At 40.1% G+C, this 24,893-nt stretch overlaps 1 protein-coding gene across 6 annotated transcripts in view; it reads right to left on the bottom strand.

Moving 5' to 3' along the window:
- pkp4 (plakophilin 4) overlaps positions 1-24,893 on the bottom strand; it is a 119,488-nt gene that overhangs the window by 78,285 nt on the left and 16,310 nt on the right. The window contains exons 1-2 of one of the 6 annotated variants that reach the window (XM_088083189.1): positions 21,131-21,336; positions 17,451-17,584 (exon numbers count right to left, since the gene is read on the bottom strand). In XM_088083189.1, coding sequence (XP_087939315.1) covers positions 17,451-17,584; positions 21,131-21,146 — 150 coding nt within the window. In that variant the 5' untranslated portion in view covers positions 21,147-21,336. Of the gene's footprint in view, positions 1-14,171; positions 14,329-17,450; positions 17,585-21,130; positions 21,337-24,893 lie in introns of those variants that run through there. The other 5 variants (XM_088083190.1, XM_088083192.1, XM_088083193.1 and 2 more) reach the window with 5 other exon arrangements.

Below are 24,893 nucleotides of genomic sequence, written 5' to 3'. Positions count from 1 at the left end.
GTTTGAACACGCTCAGCAGTACAGTCAGTGCGACGGCAACATTCGCTCAATATAATAAACAAGCTAACTGCGCTGACGACAGATCAGAAATGTGCAACAACATTTTTGCCGACACTAGATATCAAACGAAAGCCAGAGACTGCATCATATTTCCTGTGACTTAAAGTTTACTTAATTTCATAGTTTTCAACAACACAAAACCACATCACAGATTACGAGACTGTATCGTATTACGTTTCTGTGAGCTGCAAATTTAGAGAGAAGATAATGTTATCTCAGAGCCATTTTGGGCAGAGATTCATCCCCACAGTGCCACTGCATCGTGTCCACTGCAGACTGTATCAAAAAGTATTGTGAAAGTCAAGAGCGCTCATTCCACGGCAAAATCCTGTGACCAAAATGTCCCCAAAGGTACACTGACTAGCTACAAAAAAGTTTGCTTGACTCTAAACAATCTCAGTTGACAGAGAGCTCTCAGACTGATGATTTGAATCTTTGATTTTCAAGGGGCTGCCCTAAATCTTACCTTATAAAACAATCACGTGTGTAGTGTGCACACACTGCTGCACTGGACTCTGAGAAATATAATTTAAAATCTTACATTGCTTTTGAACTTAAGAGTCATTTTGGCCTTTTGCATTGTGGTGCTCTGATTAATTTGGTATGCAGATAACACAACAGTCATAATTTTATTTGACTGACAATTCAACTCCTGGTATTTGCTCCTGGTGTTCCTCAGCTTTCACAGCACATCAAACCAGATCTGAAAGTGACATATATTCTTTTGAAATTCTATTTTCTTTTTAGATTAACATTTGAGAACAAAAATTGGTGTGACGGTAGGTGGTACAACGAGTCTGCCAAGAAAAAGCAGTCAGTCTAGTGGACACATTTTACTGCAGGGATACTCAAACTGCTTTGACCAGGGGCCTTTTTTGCAGGGAGGCGAAGCACCAGTTAATAAACAAACATTAATAATTAATATTTGAATAATTAGCCTGGACCTCTGTCAGAGGGTCCAGGGGATCCTCCTCTGACACAATTTTTCAACAAACAAGCTCCATTTTTATGCCTATAATGCATAAAAAAGAATCCTTGTGTTAATCAATTTATTTTTATTGTGAATAGGAATATGGTTAGCAGTCCATACAGGACCCTATGTATGTGTTGAGCATCACTGTTGTATCAAAATGTTTTAATTTTGACCAGTTCCAAAAGATAGATTTTTTTTTCGTTTTTAGGTAGAAACTATCCATTAGAGAGGCTCTGGTAAACTCTGTGGTAAACACAAATGCGCCAAGCTTTTCAGCCATGATAACACAGATTGTCTGTGATGCAATGAAAATACTTTCAAAGATATTTCCCAGAATAACTGGAGAACCTCAAGCACTCTTGGACTATTGTTTCCCTCCCTCAAAAAGTGCATTCAATTTGACAAACACAGATATGTTAACGTGTCAGCACATACGGCACTCAGTCACAGAGAAGTCAGCGGCATATCAGATGTTGGTGACATATGGCTTTCACTTTGCATGTGTTCACTGACAATGGTTTTCAACCCTGCCCCTTATGTGCAGAGATTTCTCTGGACTCTCTGAATCTATGGTGAAATCCCTAATTCCCTTGCAATTGTGTGTCAAGAAGCATTGCTTTTAAATTGTTGGTCTTTTTGCCCATGCAGTGTTACACCTTGCAGGGTCCTTGTTTGTGAACAACTGAGTCTTTTGAGGATGCTCCTTTTATACCCAATCACAATACTACATCCTGTTGCCAATTAATCTGTTTACCTGTTAGACATTTTAGATGTTTGTTTTTCTGTTTGTTTTTTATATTGCAGCTTTCCAAGTCTTATGTTGCTCCTGTCCAAATTTTTTTAAATTGTTTTGCTCAAATTTAGAATAATTGTATACTTATAATACGTTTGGCCACTAAATATCTTGCCTTTGTACTCTATTTAATTGAATATAGGTATAAAAAAATTTGCAAATCACTGCATTCTGTTAGTATTAACGTTTTACATAGCGTCCCAACTTTTTTGGAATTAGGGTTGTATCACCATTTCTGTCCATTTCCATAATGATGCTATAAGCCTAAGGGCGTGATTATAATTTCATCATTATTTTATGCTCTCATTGGATTAGCCTGCTGCCTACATGTATTTATGCTGACGAAACTGACGAGTTACATAAGAAAGTTGATTTAATAAAAAAAAAAAAAAATCAGATGAATCACTTTATTCAAGTCAGGATTTTGTTCAAGGATTTTTTTTATCTTGTTTAGGGTGATGATACCATAGAATACGATGACAGACATCTGAAGCTTCATTCAAAATCCTAAATAAGAGCTTAAAATGTAAAAACAAAAATACATCCAGTACAGCCCTGCAACACACAGTATTCATTTGTAGCTGGTGTAGTTGCAAAGTTACATTAACCAAACTATTCACAAAATATGTAAAAATATGTGATGTCACCTTTAACTGCCATGTCTGGACAAGAATGCATGTTCTTGTCATATGAGAGTCCCCATGCACGCAACCTAAACAGATGCATCATTTCACCTATGTGTAAAACAAGGAACCTGCAGAATCATGCATGTCACATGTGATAAATTAGGATAATGTGATGTTGTGCCAGCGATGTGTGAAATATTGCTTGAATATTCTTGGTAACTCAGCACCTTCCTTTATGTGACAGAATAATAATTGTGGGCAATACATCAGAGCAATCTCTGCCTAATCCCTGGTAGTGAGTGTCCAAATCCCACTATTAATTAAGACTTGAGATCTTATCCTTAATAGTTCTCGCTAGCTCAAGCGCCGCCCGTGTGAGTCTGTGGTAAAGTGTGTTTTGGTACGGCTGTGATTTGGGCCTGGGCCTGGAAAGAAAGGGCTGCATGTTCACTTGTGACGTTTTGATTCATTTTGCAAAACTAGTGCAGATGGCTGTCCCTCTAAACCAAAGATGAGGATCTTACAGAAATGTGTTTGTTCATTAAGTGGCAATGAGGCCTGACAGCTCTGCATCCTCACTGCAGTGTGGCAGAGCCATTCCAACTAGAGCCCGACGCTGCTGCGCAGTGGGGGAATGACAGCAGAGGTTAAAGGATTTCTGCAGCAGCAGGGACAGAAAAGCAGGCCCGAGGTGTGAGCGGAGAGAACAGGCCATAGAACAGGCTGTGCGACCAGACCTGAAGGAACCACGCCGTGCAATTACTTACAAAAACTGCCACAAAGTCACCTTGTTAAAATACTAAGGTTTGAGGAAACCGGCTACAGCGTCATGCCACAATAGCAGAATTATAATAGTCATGTTGGATAGAAAGGCATTTAAAAATACTGTAAAGTGGCTTGCTGAGGTAAGAGAGTGTACAGCTGCAGGCACAGCTATAGGTGAATCAGAGGGAGAAAATTGCTTTAGCACCCACAGCTGCACCGGAGCTTTTATACTGCATAAGCTGATAATGTGACAAGAGGCCACAAACAGAAATGTGAAACATCATTCACTCTCAGATAATGGAAAAGCAAGTTTACAAAAGAGCATCATTTCAGCCCAGATTTCTAATGCCGCATTACAAGCATACATAGGACAAAACTTGCAGAGCAGCTAAAATTATTCTTAAAGTTTTTCTATCGCGAGCAAATTGGCACACTGCGGTTGTATAAATATAAATGCCATTTAAGGTCAAAGACTGTTGCAGAGTTTTTTTAGAAAATGTAGTTTTCTGTTGCAAATCTGATTAATTATCGGCTCCCCATCTCTGATCATGGGTCACATCACGGTGACCTCCATGTTGAGCAGGTACACTGTAGCTGCTTATGATACTGTGCTCACCAAAATACAGTATAATACAATGTTCCTTGGCTGAATTTTCTTTGTCCTCAAACCCATTTCCTTTCTTTTTGAAATCCTATATATTGACAGACAAAAACTAAAACAATGTGCTGTCTAGTTTGTCACAGTGAGGGATTTGAACCTGTGGTGACTAAGGGTGGCTCAACAGAGTGATTTGTGGTATTACCACCATTTTTTGTTGCTTTTGAAAATTATTTGAGTGACCCTGATTTTAGTGCTTTAAGCATTATTGTTAGGCTATTATTAGATATGTTGTTGCTTTTTTTCATATGACAAAGATTACACCGCTTTTAAATACTCGTTCATTGTTAAATGCAGAGCACAGAATGGCAATGAGGCAAAAGAAAGGGACATAATGATTTTTCATCTGATACGCTTTTGGTGAGTTCAGTTGCTATGAAAAGGAATATACGCTAAAGTAAAAAATTATGGCACAAGTTAGAGTGCGTAAGAAGAGACAGTGGAGCCACCGATCTTTGTGAGTTCACTATTTATTTCTCCTACATTGCTGTTTTTGTTTAGAGATATGACGGATGGTCTTTGTGGTTTTGGTCTTGGCTGTCGTCTTGTATAAGTTGGTAAATGGTAAATGGACTATACTTGTATAGCGCTTTTCTAGTCTTATTGACCACTCAAAGCACTTTAGCACTACATGTCACATTTACCCATTTACACAAACATTCAAACACTGGTGGCCAAGGCTATCGTACAAGGTGCCACCTGCTACTCAGTAATCATTCACACACACTCACACTCTGATGACACAGCATCGAGAGCAATTCGGGGTTCATTATCTTGCCCAAGGATACTTCGACCTGCTGCCCGTAGGACCTGGGGATCGATCCATTGACCTTCCGATTAGAGGACGACCCACTCTACCTCTGAGCCAAAGCCGGTAAAAAGTGACAAGTGGCAAGTGTCAAGTGGTTGCAGTGTTTGCCCAAAGTTAAGCATTCCTTCCTCAGATCTCAATGACCAAAAGACAGCAAACATGCGGTGCTCAGCACAGAATAGACGCTCAGTGCCTTGTCACGCAGCGCAGTGTGACTATGCAGTGCTTACATTAAAAATAAATTTTAAAAAAGAAAAAGCATGTTCATAATGGCTGGGGTGATTGCTTGCCATCCTTGCACTATTGCAATACTGCAGTTATCGTGACAGCCCTGAAAAACTGTTTGACTTTAAGGATGATCTCCGACTCCAATTTGGATCTTAAAAGGTAGCATCAACAAAACAACTGAGACGTGATCTGGAGTCCTCAAATTACTCCATGGGAGCCAAACATTGTGCACAGATGTTAGCTGCTGCGCCCTTTTAAAAAAGAGCTCTAACTATAACATTGTTTTCCAGACGTCACTACTCCAAATATAATTTTACGTTGGTGGCATTTCAGATGAGTAAGACCCATGAGAACATCATTTTTTTCCCTTATATTTGAACATGAAAAGGAAGTTAAAATTTGGCTTGATAACTAAAATACCATTATATAAACTGTCATTTGTGTGATTATGCTATTAAAAGGAGCTGTCATGTGCATTGGCAAGAGCAGCAGACAGCACTTGCCACACAAGAGATTGACAACAAAAGAAATACTGTCAAAGAGGACAGACTGTAAGAGGGAGGGGTGAAAGAAAAGTCGTGTCATTGCTCGTGAGGAGATCCAACACTACATTTGAAATTTCTTGATTTTGTCGGTCATTCGTTCATCCATTTTGGCAGCTTTGGCTCACTGTTGGTGAGATGTGACTGGCACAGGTGGTTTGTGCGAACAGAAGAAACATATTGGTGAAAGGACTAAATGCAAAGGCTGACGGATGTTCTCCCCCACCTCAACTTAAATCATCAAAGTAAATGCCTTTGCATTTCTGCCTCATTAACATTCACAGCCTGACGCACGTAATTACACTTTAAAAGGACAATTTATGCTCCATTACTAGCTCAAGTGGAACCAGCAATATGTGGCATCATTTAAAGTATTTTCACTTTTAAAGTCTGTGTAGCAGCGGACACAATCTCTCCTCTAAAAAACATAAGCTGGATTTCTATATTAAATATGACCGCGAACAGTCCATATTTGAACCAATACCTTCTGGTACTGGCACCGGTACATGGAGTTTGGTACTTGAATGCAATGGGATCATTTACTAATCACACATAGAGCTAATAGAAGAAGAGAGAGAATTCTTTATTGTCACATGTACATTGTACAACGAAATTTGTCCTCTGCATTTAACCCATCCTTTACGGAGCAGTGAGCAGCCGCACGCAGTGCTCAGGGTCCAGCTCCAGATCTTCTGCCAGTGCCTTTGCCAGGAGCATTCACCAGCAACAGTAAAAGCCAACCCCATATCACTTTTATTCAACATTTTCTCTGACTTCACCAGAGCACTGTGACAGGACATGCCCATAAACTTCCTGACACATAAAATAAGAAGAAAATAAGAAAATACAGGCAGAGGGCAGAGTCTATATTATTATTGTATGAGTCTATGTATTGTTTATAATGAAAATCTTGCATAGTATATCTTTAAAAGTACTTAGTTCAGTAACGTTCAGTAAAGTTAGTCCACTATCATATTAAATCTGGCTTCAAGTGCATGTGACACCTGATTATTGTGGGGGGGGCACATCTGCCACATACTGTGTAAACAGGCATCTCTAAAGGCCATACTTCTAATCTAACAGCATCATCTTTTCAGTGGCGGTTTCAGGGCATGTGTAAAAGCCTGGATTCAAAAACAAGAATTATACAGCAGCTGCAAATTACAAAAGTCTTTCCCTACATTTTCTTTCTTTTGATCTAACTTCTGCAGTATACCTGCTGTTGTTTTGTGCAGCTACAAGCTGTTGAACCTCGGCAAAAAGCTCTTATGTGACGCTGTTGATAATAATGCCAAGGCATAGTGGCAGTAAATGAGAGTAACTCACAAAAGGCAATCTGTATCTCCTCCGCTGGAACAAAAACCTAAAATGCTGCAGCGGTGCAATCACACAGCCAGTGCAATTCATGTAGACCTGTGAACGTACAATTCCACTGAGAGATCAATAGCGTTGTGTCAGACAAAAAAGAACATTGCTCCGGGCCAAAATGAGGAGAGTAAGCAATCTAGGGACTGTCAATCTGGAGGTTGCTGTAGTGAACAAAGACTGCAGTGACTTGTACGATTACCTCAGGATCAGTCATTTAGAGAAACTCATCGGAGAGATGTTTGGGCAGAGGACGAAACTGAGCCATAAACCTCATCTGTGATTCACCCAGTGAACTTCCGAAACTTACTCAGTGGATACATGCCATTCCAAGGACAGCCCAGCAGCGCTTACTGCGCCTCCATCTTCCGAGTACAACTCCTGCTCCCCAGCAACCGGCTCCTCTGTGTGCGCTGTTGACTGTGGCAATGATTACAGTGATAATGATGATGATGACAGTGACGGTGATGAGTATTAACAGGCTAGTTGGGGGGAGATCTCCCAGGGCTGGGTTCAAAACGACAGCCCTGTGCCGGGCCAGGCGTGCACACCACTCCTCTGACATCATGTCACACTGGGAGAAGATTATCTCCTCTTCCTCTTTTCCATCTCTTCTGTTTTCCTCTGCATTGACAGCCTCCTGCCACAACGCTTTAGGGAACCATTCACAGGTGACAGCCTCTCTGACTCTGCCTCTCTCCATCACACTCTCACTTTTGTCCTTTTCCCATCACTCACCACCCTCTGCGCCCTCCCTCCATATCTGAGTGTTTTGTCTTTCCTTCCTATATCTGAGCACTCTCCTTCACCTGTATCCCTCCCTTCTGAATCGGTCTTTCACTACTTGTTCTTCTCCCCCATGGGGTAATTGCTCAGAGCCAGGCTTCCATTTTTATGACTATAATCGAGGCCAGAATGCTTATGCCTCTAGATTTCTCCTTGCCTGTGTCACAGCGGCAGCACTAGGGAGAGGAAGGCAGATAAGACCCCGAGGAGTGGAGAAAATCACTAGTCGATTGTAATTAGAGTCCTTATTTCGCCTATGGAGGTGGAAAAGACGCTATCGCCTGCAGGGAGAGTTCAACCTTTCTGTGGTGCTTATGGCATGGAATTACGTAATGGCAAAAACACAGCCTTGAAGCTTTGCCCCCCCAACCCCAACTATTAACTCCTAAAGCTGGGTCGCATAGACAAGGATGACTTTGGCTTCATTAAAACGTGATAGAGGCTTGCATCAGTATCTCCAGTGGGTAATATTTCAGCCAGCTCATCAAGCCTTTAAGAGGGTGCTAGAGTTGTAGCACTCAAAGCAAGGTCAGCACATGGGCTTTGCACAGAGTCTATCTGTGTGTGTCTGCGCCTGATTCGGATGAAAACGGGGTCACAGAGTGTAACTTCACTTTGCCGTGGAGAAGCAGGAGGCAGACAGATTTTTCATGTGTAATGGACTTCGACAAAGTGGGAAAATTCCACTGTGGGGTTTTCTGCAGGATGGTATGTCGAAACACCATCGTGCGGCGCGCCTAAAAGGGCCCTTTTTGCCAGCTGTTTGGTACATATAGGCATGTTCAGGCACAGCTAATAACAGCATTACTCTGAGGGCAAAGCTTCATAATGGGGGAGGAAGAGGAGCACACCAAAACACAGCGTTTCTAAGGGCAAAAACCACAGTCTTGATAGTAGAAATGATCTGCTCAACATCTCTTTAGATTGCATATTGACCACATAATTATGGTTTATGTTTGAGGGAAAATCTCTCCACAACATAAAAGGGACAAACCACTAAATAAACTTGCTCCTCTGCCCCTGTCTGAGGCTCTTATTGCTGTAAACACATCTCAAGTTCCTGCCAAATGAAAGGAATATAAACTGAGCTTCTAATATTGACCCTTTTTAACAGAGAAACGCAGAAAAACAACAATACATACACGTGCCGCAAAATGTGGAGAGTGTGCCTCTGCATGTTGACAACAAAAACAAAACTGCTTTCATCACTCTGCTGTTGAAGCTGGACATTAGCCAGCTGTTTTCCTGGTAAAAACGGTTTATCTCTCACGTTCGCACAAAAACTTGCTGAGGGATACGGCTTTATGATTTGAGTCATTTATGGCTGCAAACATGTTTCCGCAATAAGCCTTCACATTTCAAGTGTTACGTTAATAACTCTTAATATGCACATATTGCAAAGTTCACTCTCGAACGATGTGTGAGCTGTCAGGAAGGCTTCGTCATCACCTACTATTCCTCCCACTCTTTCCGTTTCCCCAGCCAAATGATGCTGTCACACAAACATAACTAAAGTAGGCAGCCATTCAAGACGTGTGTGTACATTAAGGAGTGCTTGGTGAGGTGACGCAGCTATTCCTCCCCTGAGATGCAGTAGGAGGCAGAGATGAGGGCAGAGTGATCACCGAGATGCTCTTTACAGACCTGACCTCACATTCATTGATGCCTGTTTGTTTCAAACATCGAATCTGGCTTGCTTTTACAAGCCGGTTGAAGGTGGTGCAACTGCCAGGATACTCAAACATCTATAGCCTCTAGACGGTTTCATTCAGATGCTACTGAAAGTACATAAATGTAAAAGTGGAAATGAGTGGAAATGCCAGGAATGCTTTAACAAATAAATAATAAATAAATAATTCTCTTAGCATTTTAGCATCTTAGCGTATTTCCTTTGTAGTAGATAAGTCTTGCGCCTGAGGGAAGTTAAATTTTTTCAAACAAAAAGACTGCGCCAAAACAGTTAGCATTACTTGAGATGACGTGTTGAATGCATTTCTTTCCTAAATCTAAAGGCCGGCTTTTTAAATAATTAAAATCTTGCACTGTTTACATCCATGTGTGCAAGTTTTCAGTGTTCTTTGTCCTTTTCTTTGTATTTGCTGCTGCATTATTGCACTTTTTTATGCGTTACCCACTAACTGTCAATGAGCTGAATAGCATGAGACTAGCAGCACTGTATCTGTATCATGTTTATCCTCACAAGTGTGTATACGCATAAGACAAAGCCTCTTGTAAAAAGCATTGCTCCAGAGTGCTACTAGTGTTCAAAAAACCCAAAGGACACCTTTACTACTCCCCTTTACTATGACAACCAGGTAGGGCTTCACAAAAACAAAAAAAAATGAAAACACAATCTGATCAATCTGCAGGTGCTCCAGTTCAAAATAATACCAGACTTTTCTATGGATGAAAGATTTTGAGCCATGAGGAAGGCCAAATGCAACATATGGTAACGCTTGTTAATTTTAGCCAAGGCTAACAGTCCCCACAGTTTAGAGGAGTGAGGGCTCAGCAGTCAATGACGGTAGAAAACAAAACACCAACTGTAGTTTTCATAAAAGTATAAAAGAGTAAATAATTTCAACAACTGTGAATCACAACTACAAAAGGCTCTTGAGCATACAGTCATAAATGTTCACAGAAAATATTAGGCTGATTGGTCCAGTAGTAGTGATACACTGATAGACTGTGAAACCATTTGCTGTGGCATAAAAATTGACAGTTATACTGTTATGCCTATCTACAGTATTGAAAAAAGCAACTGGACAACAAAGTTCACCTGTGTGTGCACATCTCCTTTTCTCCTTGACTACCTGCCAGGCTTTTAACACATGTGTCCATTAAATGGTTTCAAGTTTAAATTGTAATAAGGTGTCTGTTTAACCAAAAAAACCTTTTGTTTTCATTCCTTTAATGGTCTTTGTAACTACCACCACCACCACTAGTACTACTACTACTACTACTACTACTACTACTACTACTACTACTACTACTACTAATAATAATAATAATAATAATAATAATAATAATAATAATAATAATGTAATTGTATTAGAAATGGATATACCATGAAACTCTGAGACAGTTATCATACCATGAAAATCTCATAGCATTGTAACCCTATCCAGTAATATTGGAGATATGCAGCAGACAGACAAATACACATACTCTCTCCCTCTCACACACATACATACACACGCACGCACACGTGACCAAACGCACGATCCCCTCCAGGTTTACGCCTGCTGAAGATAATAAAAAGTAAATATCTGACAGGCTCCCCAACCTTGCTTTAAAATGTGCTGCAAAGTTTGTTTTTGTTGGAATATATCTCAGCCTTCTTAAACAGCCTTTTAATGATCATCCTCTGCTACTCTCTTCCCAATATTTACATAACAACCGTTATTGAAATCCCATTTGCATTTTGTTTTACATGCACGTTGGAAACTGGTTTGTAATTTGCACACTATTTGGGTAGAAGAGTACCATAAGACCAATCACATTATCTCAAACATCTCTGTTAAAAGCAGATTTCAAGCCAATTTTCAAAGCCCTTTTTATTATATTTCGGCATCTATCTATGACCTTTGTTCATTTCAACTGACGCAAATTGGTTTGTGTTCAGCTGCTGCAAAGTCCTTCAACCAGATAAAAAAGAGAATGTCAACTGTAAAAGTATTTGACATTATAAATGTAGTTTCTTCACACTGAATATTCCCAAGCACTCTGAAGAGGTCTCCTAATGAGATACTGACATGGCATTTTTTTATATGCATGTAAATACACACAGTGTTAGCACAGACAGAACGCAGTCAACCATTTTATTCATCAAACAGTTGTAAACCGCTGATGGCCGAGTGGTTAATAGTCACTTGATTGAATGTAGCCGTCAACACACTCAGTTAACGCCACACTGAACCTGTACCTGCACCGATTCTGAGGCACAACGGATACAAGCATCAGCTAAAGGACTTAAGTAAAAAAAAAAAATCTTAATGTAAGCTGCAGTGCTATCCGGCTTGAGAAGTTCTTGAGCTGTTTCTGATGCAGGTTATACTATAAAAGAATAAGTTCATGTGTCGTCCAAACGTTTCTGACGGCTCAAGTGTTTATAGATGTTCTGAACTACCACAGTCAAAACTGAAGTGAAAAGCCTGCTGTCATAGAAAATGGGGAGACGTGATAATCGTTTAAATGTGGTGATGGCACACATTATGAGACAGTCTCTCCTGAAAGGCATTTATAGTGTTTCACTTGGTTGTTCACATGGAAAGAGCCTGAGAATGTTCTTGATTGAAAGAGGAGACTGGGAGAGAAGTTATTTTTCTAAAAGTCTGCAATCGCTGAAGGAGTGTAAATTAATTAAACTCAAATGTGGAAAACACTGAAAATGTCATGTCAACATAAATGTTAAGACTTCTTTGCTCTTGCAGTATCTATTTACTTTACAGCAAGCTTTTGTACATCTCCCCATCATAGTGTGACTGTTTTAATATGGTGTATTTATTCTAATTAAAGACAATTACCTTTGTCATCAGTCACTGACATGCTTTTCCCATTCTCTATAAATCACATCTTGGCAATTTGGAGATTACAGAAAACCCTGGTTTTATTTTACCAATTAATCTCATTGCTGTTTCATTATTCACACACGTTTCAAGCTGTAATTTGTATATTTCCAGAAGCATTTTAACACAGCAAAATGTTATTTTAAGGGCCATGACACACCAAGCTGACTGTTGTCGATGAATCTAGATGACTGCTGCTTGATAGTATGGAGAGTTATTTCCTCTCACGCAGGTGCAGAATGTATGTTGGTTGGTCGTTGGCTGTAGTCCTTTGCAATATATTCAAGTGCAATGTTTTGGCAGAGTAACAGGCTACGTAAGTTGACTCAACAGTCTGCCTTTGTCCCAACCAATTCTTTGCTGGAGGTTTGGTGTGACTGGGCCTTAAGACGTCAACTGGGTTGCTAATTCATGCCTAACGAAATGAGTCAGTCATTGACAGCTCTTTACAAATGCACAGGCAGGTGACAAATGTAACTAATGTGTCTTTGTAAGGGGTTTTGCTACCACAAGTCTCCAAAACAGCTTCAGTGCTTCTTGGCGTAAATATTGAAAGTTTCTAGGACTTGACTGGAGGGATGAGACACCATTCTTACACTACGTCAAAATATTACGAATGAACAAGACCTTGAACAGCTCACTTTGTTGGTTCGTGATTAAAATTCATTCATTATCATTTTTGGACAACAGAGCTTTGTAAAAATGCTAACAAAAGATGTTCATATTTTTATAATAATATTATATCATCACATAAGTGCAGAGAGAAACTGGATTTGCAGCAAAGAAGATTCATTTTCTGCAAATAATGAAGAAAAACACTAAGAAAAAAAGGCTGTCACATATAACGTCATGACATACTGCTTTAAAGCAGTATCTGACACGAATGTCAGACACCATTAAATCATGATACTTTCTATGAAGAGTCACCTCAAGAAGCCATACAGCTCAACATTTTCAGTTGTTACACATCGTCTAAGAAAACACTGAGCTGACGAAACAAAGAGCTGATGACTGCTCTGCCACAGTCCTTCAATTTAATTAAAAATAATAACAATAACAGTAATAAACAACAGACCTGCACAATGTATGTGCTGCAAATACAAATATTTTGTTAGATGATTCTCATTGAAACTACCCTCTCCCACTGTTTTTTGATATTGCAATAAATACCAAATAAATCTGTGGATTTTGGAATAAAAAAACAAAAAAGTAAAATACATTGACAAGACAAACAAGGACATCGTGGTTGCTGAATCCACATAAAACGCAGTCTGGATAAATGCCACCGCCTCCCACTGCTTCAATTACACTTTAGATGAAACAGATAAAAAACTAGGTCTTAGATAATCCTCGAAACAACCCCTTCGGTTAAATTAAATTTTAATAAGATAATGAATACTGAAGTGGGGACATTTGTAAAGTTAATTCTAAATTACAGTACAGTTTTAGGTTTTGTGGTTGAAGGCAGGCTTGAAAAATACCATGTGTGGGTCCTCAAAGCGAGTTGTGCAGTGCAGCAAGAAAAACATTGACATTTAAGCACTTAATTGGGGTCTGTAATAAACCATTATGGATGTGTCATCCCGATGGTGGATCAGTGCTATTAAAGAGGCACAGAGCAAAGACAGAACTCTAATAACCAAGAACTGCAACACGACAGAGCCAAATCCTCAAATTAATGGCAAAAAAAGACCCAGGCTTGTTAGCAGTCAGCGGGAGAAACAGAGAGAGGACACAAGTCCAGGCAAACGAACACACAGGGAGAACGTAATCACAATATGTTGGTGAATCTGTCCTTGTTTGGGCATCTCTGCAAAGCCCGTGCAGCTCTAAGCAGTGACAGAAAAAGAAGTTTGGAGAGAGAGATAAAGAAAAATGTAGGAAGACGAGGAGTGAGAAAGACAAGTGAAAGGACAGAAATCAGCCAATGAAAAGGCAGGGGAAAAAGACAAAAAAAAAAAACTAAAGATAGTAGAGCCATTTAGTAAACACTTACCAAACACCCAGTCATGCTAAGCCCCAGCCCTAACCACGACCACAGCTACAGCACAGCAGCCTTGCATGTTTACATCGACAGCGGGATCCCTCGAAGGTCTGCCTCTCAACAATCACAGGAAAACCTCACACGAAAGCACAGAGGGAGGAAAAAACACACTCACACGAGCCTAGTTTCTGACCTCCATCTTTTCACTCTCACTCACCCTCTGATTTGCCTCCAACTCTGTTAAATACTGAGGAGAACGATCATTTTACAGTCTCGACTCTTTAGCAGGAATTCCCTCTGAGGCATGTCTTCAGCCAGTCACTGAAAAGAAACAGCTCAGGCAGGCTACTCGCTCTTCCTGTCTGTCCGCACGGATATCTGCTCTAACCGGACGAGCCACTGAGGAATACTCTAGGGAAGGAAGTGACATCGACAGGTGCTCCCTCCTTCCTTCCTTCCTTCCTTCCTTACTCATGTAAACACTTTCCTGCAGCAAAACTCAATGGGCTATTTGAAATGAATCAGATGAATCTCTATTACCGGTACTGCAAACTCTAAAAACAAATGATTTGGCACAACAGCAAAAAAATAAATGCAACAGTTTGCATCAGCTATTTTTGAGTTATGACAACTTCTGATGAATTCACGGACTACGAGCACACTACATTGAGTGATGGGGAATTAGCTTGTCTTCCATAATCAAAGGCATTTTTAAGTGGTGCTTACTTGATGACAGCAAGACATAAGTTTTTAAATAAGAAAATGTCCTTTGTGTCCTAGTTGTTTGGCCTACAGGTCCCTAACACACAGTCTTAACTGTCTGAATTTAGGCATGTTAAGTAGTCATGGGAAGGGATTTGAAAATTGAAAAAAAATTTGAACTGAAGGTTAAATTATTAAGACAATTTTTACAACTTGAATTTTGTTTATACACATAGGAATTTGAGTTCATACTGAACATCAAATAACTAATTATCAACATTATTATGTCAGCACAACTGACTGCAACTTAAGATGTTTATCTAAATCAATACATTAGAACTTTTATTTTACAACCATGCATTTAATTAGGTGGTGGTGCGACGTTCCCTGAAGTTCTTTTTAGCGCGTACAGACATAGGCGAGTCAAATTCAGAGAAGTACTTTTTCAAGAGCTAATTTTTATTTTCAAGGATGAAATTGTTCTCGCTACAATTTGTAAATGGAGCAACATGTAACCAGGGTCTAAAATCAATTTATGAATTAACTGCTGCTTATTTACAGCCAAATTACAGTTCGTGCTAATGGCTGTGTGCGATTGGCGCAAATATGGCAATAGCAAATAACTGAAACCTTTGCTTCCTGGTTCAAAACAGTTATCTAATACATTTTTATAAAATAATTCAGCATTCTGTTCTCCTCTTAATTAGACTACGGTACTTTTTCAAGGACAAAGTAAAAATTGAATTTCAAGGTATTTAAGGACTGAGTGTCAAATTCAAGTACTTTAAGCACCTTAAGCACCTTGTATGAACCCTGTTATATTCAAATTGTGGCTCAACCAAAGCGTCATTCAGGGGGAAAAGAGGTATGTGAGATGTCACAGAGGGGAGTTAACATCATTAAAAATGAGTAAAATCTCTTTAGCCCAGTTTGCCCTGTACTGGGTTCCCAGGAATATGGAGGGCAGAGAGGAAAAGAGTGTGTGTGTGTGTGTGTGTGTGTGTGTGTGTGTGTGTGTGTGTGTGTGTGTGTGTGTGTAACAGAAGGCAGTGTAGATGAATCACAGAGCGACAGGCAGAGATGGAGTGAGTCAGAGGGCATGTCCCTCCACAGGCTCACAAACCCTGCCAGAGATGATCTTCCTGGTTGTCCACTGAAGCAAGCCAGGGCATGACAGCAGGCAGTAAACAGCCAATAGCTCCTAGTCAAACGTATTCCACCTCAAGACCAAAAAAGTAAACAAAGTTCACTTTGACCACAGTTCTGATTTAAACAAAAATCTTTCCATAAAGCCACACACAGAGAAATGACTTTGACTTTTCTACTTTGGACTGTGTGCCACAGAGGTATGTTGTACGATTACAGTGAACAGGGTGTGTGGCACAAATGCGCAGGAAAAAAAATTTCTGCATACTTCGCCCACTGGATTTCTCCTTAGTGCAATATGTGAGTTAGCACACGGTTTAGCGTTCTATAAATGTCACTGTACATAAATGGTTCATAAAAGTTTTAATAGTAACTGTGCGATGAGAGATATAACATGAATCGGTGGGTTGTTAGCAGGGTATGAACTAGAGCCGTCAGCTTTCTTTGGTTGGTCAGTTGCTCTTGTCTGACCAAATTTTCTCTAGCTGGACAACCACTGGTGTTTCTTTCACAAGGCCGTGTGTCTACCAAAGCATATTTGTCCTTGGCTGAAAACAGTTCTTGTTCAGCACTTGTAAATGTATATTGGTCTTTGTCCTGACCTTCCTCCACTGTAATTGGACTGCTGGGTGACCAGTATAGCATTTTACCCAAAGTTGATATTTTGAACTCTCATTTTTTAACACAAAAAAATCCAACAAATAATGACAAAGACACTCAGTGTCAATTTTATCATTGTTCCTTTCTTTTAAGTCTTAAAATAGACACTGCAGTAGAGTGGTGCAGAAATCAGGACATAAATTAGCATTTTAGCACTTCTGGTTTCCTCATCTTAAAGTCAACAGGTTTTCGTTAGATGCCTGAAATAAGGTCTTTGGTTGACACAAGCTTAAGAGAATTTCACATTTTCTGCCATAAAAATCTGTCAGTAAATGTCTCGCATGCAAATTTTGAAGCCTTTGCATGTCTTAAATGAGGCAGTTGCTAACAAGTGGCTTACTGAGACTGCAGAACATGGTTTACAGTGTTTATGTGGTAGCAGTTTTAATCATGCGACCGCAGCTACCGACTTGCTTTTTACCTCTGGCCATTGCATTTACACTTCAAAGACCATAAACGTGGTGTTCATTTGTGAAGATTATTTTGCCAAACAAAACTCTTAAGTTCTTTCTGTCGAGTAAACCAGGGCGACACTTGTCGCCAACAAAACGTGTCGGCCAACAAAAAACATCACAACGGATGCATTTCACAAGCCTGAACATAGTGCTTAGGCTACTTGTCACAAAACACTACCAGACAGGGTGCACTCACTGTGGCTATGTGGTTAATCTGGAGATAAGATGCAGATTTATTTCTCTATGGACCAATCGATCGGTTGAAGAGTAGCAAGAATTTCAGTTTTTTTCCACTACAGCCCTTGTATGAATGAAAGAAACACACTACCTGTTCTTTGACTGAGGCCAGGATGTTGTTGGCGGTGTTATCAGTCTCCATGTTGCGGCCAGTTGAACGGTTGCGGTTGGTCAGCAAAAGCCCCTCCTCCGTCACTGGGCTCTGCTCAGGAGCTGGCATTCCTCCTGTGCAGACAAACACACACCAACACACACACGACATGATCTGGTCACCACAGGCACTCTTCTGGGAAAAAAAAAAAACAATCTTTTGCACAAATACCGGAGTGTGTGCATGCGTGTGCAAAACACATTCTCGAGTCATGAACACACACTTGAGTCAACCACTCCCCACTACACACAGGCGAGTGATGCTAAGAAGTGACTATCAATGGTCACACGTCACCACCAGCAATACACAAACACACACCCACACATGCCATATGGCCCAAAGAGAAAAAGGCTGTCAATGTTTCACGTCTGTAACAGTGCAAATCAATGCCATATGGCCTTGAGACAACACACCAGTTAAATGATGATCTGTGTATGTAACACAGTCACATAAAAAAAATACAACACAAACACGATAATGGCCAACGATTCTAGTGAAGCCACAAAACAATGAGAATCCAAATCCTAGAAAATCGATAGCTTCCCTAGAAAACCAAGCACGTGTGCACAGAGAAGGCTGCTATACATGTTTGTGTATAAGTTGCAGCAGAGAGGTTGAAAAAGATGAGCGAGGGCAGGCTTTTGAAAAAAAATAAAAAATAAAACAAAAATAAGTCAGCAGCCCGACAGAAGAGATAAGGTGTTCCCGTCTCCCTCGCTCCCTCTCTGGCCTCTTGTCCGGGATTGAAATGAGAAAGTAGAACGAATAGTTATGGTCTCATTATATCTGTTGACAGCGAGAGTGTCGGGGGAACGCTGCTCAAGGTGGATCCATATTTACTAGAAGGAGCCTGTTGAGCCAGACGAGGCAGCTAGAGGCTACGATTGCTGCCTCGCAGCTCAGGGCTGCAGCAGAAGACAAAAACAAGGGGTCTAATAACACAGGAGCTATGTGACTTTGGGGAAACAGTGCTTTTACTATGACTTTTACTGCCTTAGAAATCCACTGCTGCTGTCATCTCAAAGACACAAACATAGAGACAAATTCCACTCTTTGGGTTTTGCACATACATCTTGACCTACATGCTGCACTTTATTATACAACAAGTGGCTCTGACCATGCAATCTCATTGGTCAACAACACATTAAGAATGTGCTCAAATCAGCATGACAGCACACCTTTCTCACCACTAAGAATGTAACATTTCTTAGCCACAGCGGAGATGATCCTGATCATGATAACATTTGTTTTTACACAATGTCAAAAAGATGAAAGCTGAAATTGAGGAAATACAGCTTAAATTACGAAGAGTAAGCACCAACTCACTAATGGTGCAAACTATAAACTAACACAAAGATGACAATAATTAGCATAAACCACCATGTTCAAAGTGACATTTGTGCTTTGGAACATAAAACAGCAAACATAACTGTAAACTAAAAACTACTCAGTGCAGATGCAGGTATGATGGTAAAGTAGGCGTTGCAACAACACTTATCGTGTGACTGCAGTGAAAACATTGTTTAGGCTAAACGTCATCAAATGTGTACTGAAGCAGAGCATTTTGTTATAACAACATGTTTTGAATTTTGGACGTGATTTCATCTATCATTAGTCTTTCATTTTGACTTTTGGACTTTACAATGCTTTTGAGTTACTGGCAATGTTTGGCATCCTCCCGCATCCTTCGTCAGCTATGCCAGTGACACGGCGCTACTAGCTTATAAATACAGGTAAAGTTGCAGATGTAGAAGCTAAATTTGTATATGGAAAAAAAAGCAAATATCTTAGCAAATATCTTAGCCATAACAAGAAGGGCTAAGCATTTTTTGTGTTTATATGGGGTATTTATGTAGTTTGGGAAACCCCATGATCTATGGAAAGTATCAGCTGACCAGCTAACTTAAAGTGGACTAGAAAACATGTCTGTGGCTCAGTCGTCACTAAGGTTCGACCTTCTTGCTGGAGTAGTAAACTAGGTTTCATTAAATATAGGATTCTACTGATATGACCGATTGTTTTTCAGTTATTAGTCAGACTCGTTGTATATCCCTGGAAATGGAAAGACAGCTGCCAACTTTGAGACAGTAGTCTCAAAAAAGCTTATTTTTTTTTTAGAGTTAATTGTTTCAACATGAATACATTTTTATTTTAAACTTTATTTTGTTGGCAATAGTAAAACTGCAATATTAAACTCGAGGGTGAGCAAGTGCCTTGGTCCTAAGTGCATCACTGTCACACCACAAATGATGTGAAAGCACATCCTCTCTTGTAATATTGCTTAACTAAACCACACAGAATACAGTCAAAGTGATGCATGGTGTGATGAGATGCCGTCAATACATGTGAATATGCAGAAGAATATTAGCTGCAAAAAACACCATTAAATAACCATATGGTAATTTACAAAATAGCCCTGCCTCAAGAAATTGAACTCTCCCTCCATGAAAGTGTCTATTACAGACATCTTAGACCGAAACGGCAGCCTAAGGGTGACTGAAAGATTTGATATACGGTAGCTTTAACTGCATTAGTCAATTTTGTGCTGACAGACATCATTTTAAAGGGTTAAAGGGTCGTTTTCTGTCATGTAAAAGCACTCAAAACTTTAATCCGCCAGCACACAGACAAGTAAGGAATCATTTAGCTCAGGCTGACAGCCAGTTTGTGTGAGCTGGTTGGGTTGTTTACAGTGAGAACATAAAAGTTTTAGACCAGGGATGAAGTGTTAGGAGGTGGTACGTGGGAGGTCCTCCAGACATTTGGACGAAATGTGACCCTGAGGTATTCTGGGAGTCTGTCACTGAGGCAGCGTGAGCATTTCAAGGTGCCTGAGCCGAACTGGATCATGTGCCAGCCCTGGTGCTAAATGACAGATAAGGTTTTACAACTCCTAAGTATGTGAGTCCACACAGGATATTCTACGTATTCCCCACTGTCAGTCTCCCAAATTCCTTTCCTGCTCATTCATAATGTTGCAACACACACCGCCCCTGACTCCCTCCCACTTCCACTGCGGGCTTTGAATCAAGGACATGGCTCTGGATTCCCAGAAAACACAGCGACAGGAAACGGTAAAAGCTGTTTGAATTCGACAGAACTCCTCCTCCCTGACTTCTGCACAAACACAGAAGACAACACAAATGGGACTGACTGAGTGCACATTTTAAACTGACAGAAGTTGCCAATCTGGTCAGGGTGGCCAAAAAAAAAATCCATTCTGCTTTCTCTCTCAGTATGAAGGACAAAGAGAGGTGTGCAGCTATGGAAGCCAGTTATGGGAATTGTCATGTAAATCCCCATAGATTAAGCATAAAACAGGCCTTATCATGCCTGACCCCTCTGGGGTGTCAGGCATGTCATAAAACATGCCTTCCATCAAAAAATGACTTCCTAGGCTGACAAAAAGGGGTAAAATTCCTAACACCTTCACCAAAATCAGTGTATATAATCTCTCCAAATGAATATTTCTCCACAGTCTAAACTTGGCTGTAGAAAAGTGCACACTAAGCAGACTGTGGGAAATAAAACCACAGAAAAACCAACATGCAAAAAGGACAGAAACCCCTGTTGAAAGCATCATTAAGCAAAGAGAAATTGCGATGTGTATCCGAGCCTACCTCTGAAATTACCCATTTTATCTGGTCCAGAATGATTCGACTCTGCTAAACTTGGCGTTCTCTGCAGCTCGGAGATGGTAGTGAAGACGACGCTGCTGCTGCTGCTGCTGCCAACCTACCACAGTCCTATAGGCACACGGCTGACTGGTTCTTCAGCATTTCTCTTTGTGTTTTCTCTCCAAAAGCTGAGGGGGGAAGTAACCTTGTTGAACTGCCTAGCGGTTAAAAACTTTGGTATGTCAAGCCCTGAGACAGTTCATAGCGCGAGCACAAGACTGAGAAGTAGGTGAGGAGCCCAATCTGTGCTGCTTTCAAGGCTGTCATTAGGTTAATGCCTGAGGGCTGTGCTGTGTAGTTCCCACAGAGTACAGATGACCTCATTCTGGTCTACACAGTGAGGTAAAACCAGTGTCTAATTATTAGCGTTACGGTTATTTCCCTTGACTAAGCAGAAAATAAACACTGTATATACAACAGTACGACAGCATCTCTGAGCATGGATAATGACAAGGCAAACCTGGTTATTTAAAAAAAAACTATTCAACATGTGATAATAAGCATCTCTTTTACTAGACGCCCTTTCTTGTCGAAGCTAAATCTCCCCTTTAAGGTATCATAATCCTCAATGTGTCAAGTCTGCCAAGAAAAGTCTTAGCCTGACTCCACCCTGGCTCGTCGGATCACGTGATCTGATCTACTGACCTCAGACTCCGGCCACTCCTCGGAGCTTCTTACACAATCCCTCTTTCAAAGACTCTCCCTGTCCAGGATTAACTGTAGTTTAAAGTTCAAGGAAGGAAAAGGGTGTTTTAAAATGTGGCCAGTTCTGTTCATGTGTCAGATCTTAATAAATGACCATGTTTCTGAAAGGAACAGATCCACTGTCCCAGGTTCCAGTACTGCCTCCTTGCATGAATTCCATCCGCAGACATGAATTCATCACTTCTCTGGTCTCTCTTAAAGCCACCTGTGCCTTGTGTCACCTTCACCGCGGAGCACTGCAGCAGCAAATATAATATTAGCCGTCACGCAGGCTACGTTTACATGCACACGGGAAACCAGGTTACTGGGAGAAATCATGTTGAAGCAAGAAAGCGGTGAACACGTTTACATGCAGCATAATAGCACAATTATTGTAACTGCTGTGTTTACATGCAGCCGGTCAGTGAGCACATTTCTCCAAGGGCATATTTTGAGCCAAGGCTGCATATTTAAGTGTATCAGTGATTTATCATTCTGAACCCTGAGGAATTGTTTTCTTTTCAGGTCAGAGCGTTTGGATTGATGATGCAGTGAGAGGTTGGGCTCTAAAGTGGGAGAGCACACAGTTTCCTTGACTGTGTTCATGTGTCTGAGTTTTATAAATATCTTGCACTTAAACAGTTAAAACCAACTCATCCATTTCAGTTTCTGTTGTAGTCTGATTTTCAATTTGGTTACTCTCAACTCCACTATGAGTAATAATCTTTCCTTTCAACCCGCTGCGCTGCGGTCTTGTCTACTGTAGCCATGTCATGTGCTCTCATTGCTGGAAACACATACTTGGCTAAGAAATCTGGTTCATCCAGCAAAAATCAAGCTTTGAATATATATATAATATAATATTTTGAATATGACAATACTCAGAATTTTATACAGGTCATGTAAACAGCAAATTCCGTTTGGATATTCCAATTTAGGACTGTTTCCAAATACAGCATTTTCAGATTAAGACATAAGATATGATGATATTATTCAGATTTTAGGAGTATTCTTTGGGCATTTATAGAGTGCATTCAATTGGGGATTTACTGCAGCATTTACTACTAAGCAACACTTTGCAAGGCTGTGGGGAAAAAATGCATGCAAGAGACAAGCCTGCATTTCTGTTAAGAAGGAGAAACACACCTAATTTTAAACATTTTGAAAATCTTTCATCATCAACAGGTTTTTTAATATGCAGAACCTTTTCAAGAAGGTGGGTTAAGGAATGAAAGAAAGAGGGTGTGTTCACGTGGTCAAAAAAAAGCCCACCACCACTGGAAAACTTTGAAAAAATCCTATTATAAAGCAACAAGAGAAATGGCACAAGCAGCTCCAGTTATAAACAACATGTTACGGCACGTTAATCTGAGTATGGACGGCTGTATGTCAGTAAACAGCATAGTGGCTGTTTATCGGAATAAGAGTAAAAATCTGAATATTATGTACAAGTAAACGCAGTCATTGTTATTCTCTGAATCCCTTCTTGTTTACATGAAATCTAAAAAATCAGGTTACTGCAGGAATCCAACAGCAAACAGGTGGCAAAGGTGCATATAAATGCACTGCCTGATGTATTCCTTCATTTCTCACTTGTTATTCAAGAACAGATAAACTGTCATCACCTAAAAAACATGCAGCGTTCCAGTAAATCAAAAGATCTATTGTCTGTCAGTCAGAGGGAGGAAGATTTGTCTTCAGGAGGCTGAGTGATGCGGGTCACAGACATTCAATACAGACAAATGGAAATGAGCTGAGAAATAATTACAAATTAGCCTGAATTTCAATTGCAGGGAGTCTCACGGAAACAGCAGTTCAAACGCTGATTGCTCCGACGTGCTGAGCTAAAAAGGTCCGGGAAATCTACAGCTCAAACAGAGCTAAGAGCTGCTTCAGGAACATACAGCAAGCTGCATCTCTCTTATCTTCTGCTACTCTTTTTTGGAAACAAAATAAGTGATAAGTAACATCAGCACCTTGCTCTTAAAACTCATTTGTAGTTCAATTAACAGAAGCAAACATGGCAATACATGAAGTGAAATCACACAAATACCATCCTCATAACAGCTACATAATGTACGGAGAGCTAATAAATATTTCACTGAGTATCAAACATCCCATTAGACCTCTAAGCTTCCAGCACATGCACCCTCAGGATGTTTCAAACAAACCTGAAGTGGTCAAACAAAGTGCATGTCTGATATGTATCTAAGCTGTAATAAGGAGTAGGGCTGTACAGAAATTCTTTTTCACTCAAAGCTTCAAAAGAGGTTTTTGACTGAATCTTCAAATGACTGTCAACATATTTTATGACATTGTCAACCTTAAAAAAAAAGGATAAATCTTTCAAAAATATCAGTTTAAATAAAGTGTGCAAAAAATACCAGGATTAAACAGAATAGGGCTGCAACTATCAAATACTTTCATTATTGATTCATCTGCCCATTAATTTCTTGACAAATTGTTTTGTCAAGCAAACGTTAGAACATTGTGAAACATATCATGTGCAAATCCAAGAGCCCGAAACAACGTTAAATGGTATGTTTTATCTGACCAAGTCCAAAAAATCTATTCATTTTATTATCATTTATGACGAAGAAAAGCTAATTCTCAAATCCAAAAAGCAAGAAAACAGCAAATGTTTGCCTTTTGTGCTTCATTGCAGCTTTAAAACAGAATGATTAGACATGCAAAAAAAACCAAAAATTGTGCAGCATTTGAATGTTGATTTGGAATTTGTTAGCATTATGAATGACGCTACAAACTTTTTGTTGCAGCCCTATGGAGGAGGGCACCCAAAGGCAAGGGCGTGGGAAGGTGGTTAGTAAAAGATCATGTTTTGGCTTAAAATACATGCCTTTGGTGGCACAATCATGGCTGCATATGCAGCCTAAGTCTCACTTAAAAGCACCTGGTTTTGGTGGCGCTATTGCTGCCGTAAATGCTGCCGATGTCCAACAAAAAACACTAAACTTTTGGTGGCACAGTCACCATGTCTGGAAATGCTCCCTGACAGTTTTAT

Source organism: Plectropomus leopardus, chromosome 10 (genome assembly GCF_026936395.1).
Source record: "Plectropomus leopardus strain MGB_pleo_1.0 chromosome 10, ASM2693639v1, whole genome shotgun sequence".
Taxonomy (NCBI): domain Eukaryota; kingdom Metazoa; phylum Chordata; class Actinopteri; order Perciformes; family Serranidae; genus Plectropomus; species Plectropomus leopardus.
The sequence above is the reverse complement of the archived record's forward strand: the minus strand, read 5'-3'. Positions and strand labels throughout refer to the sequence as shown.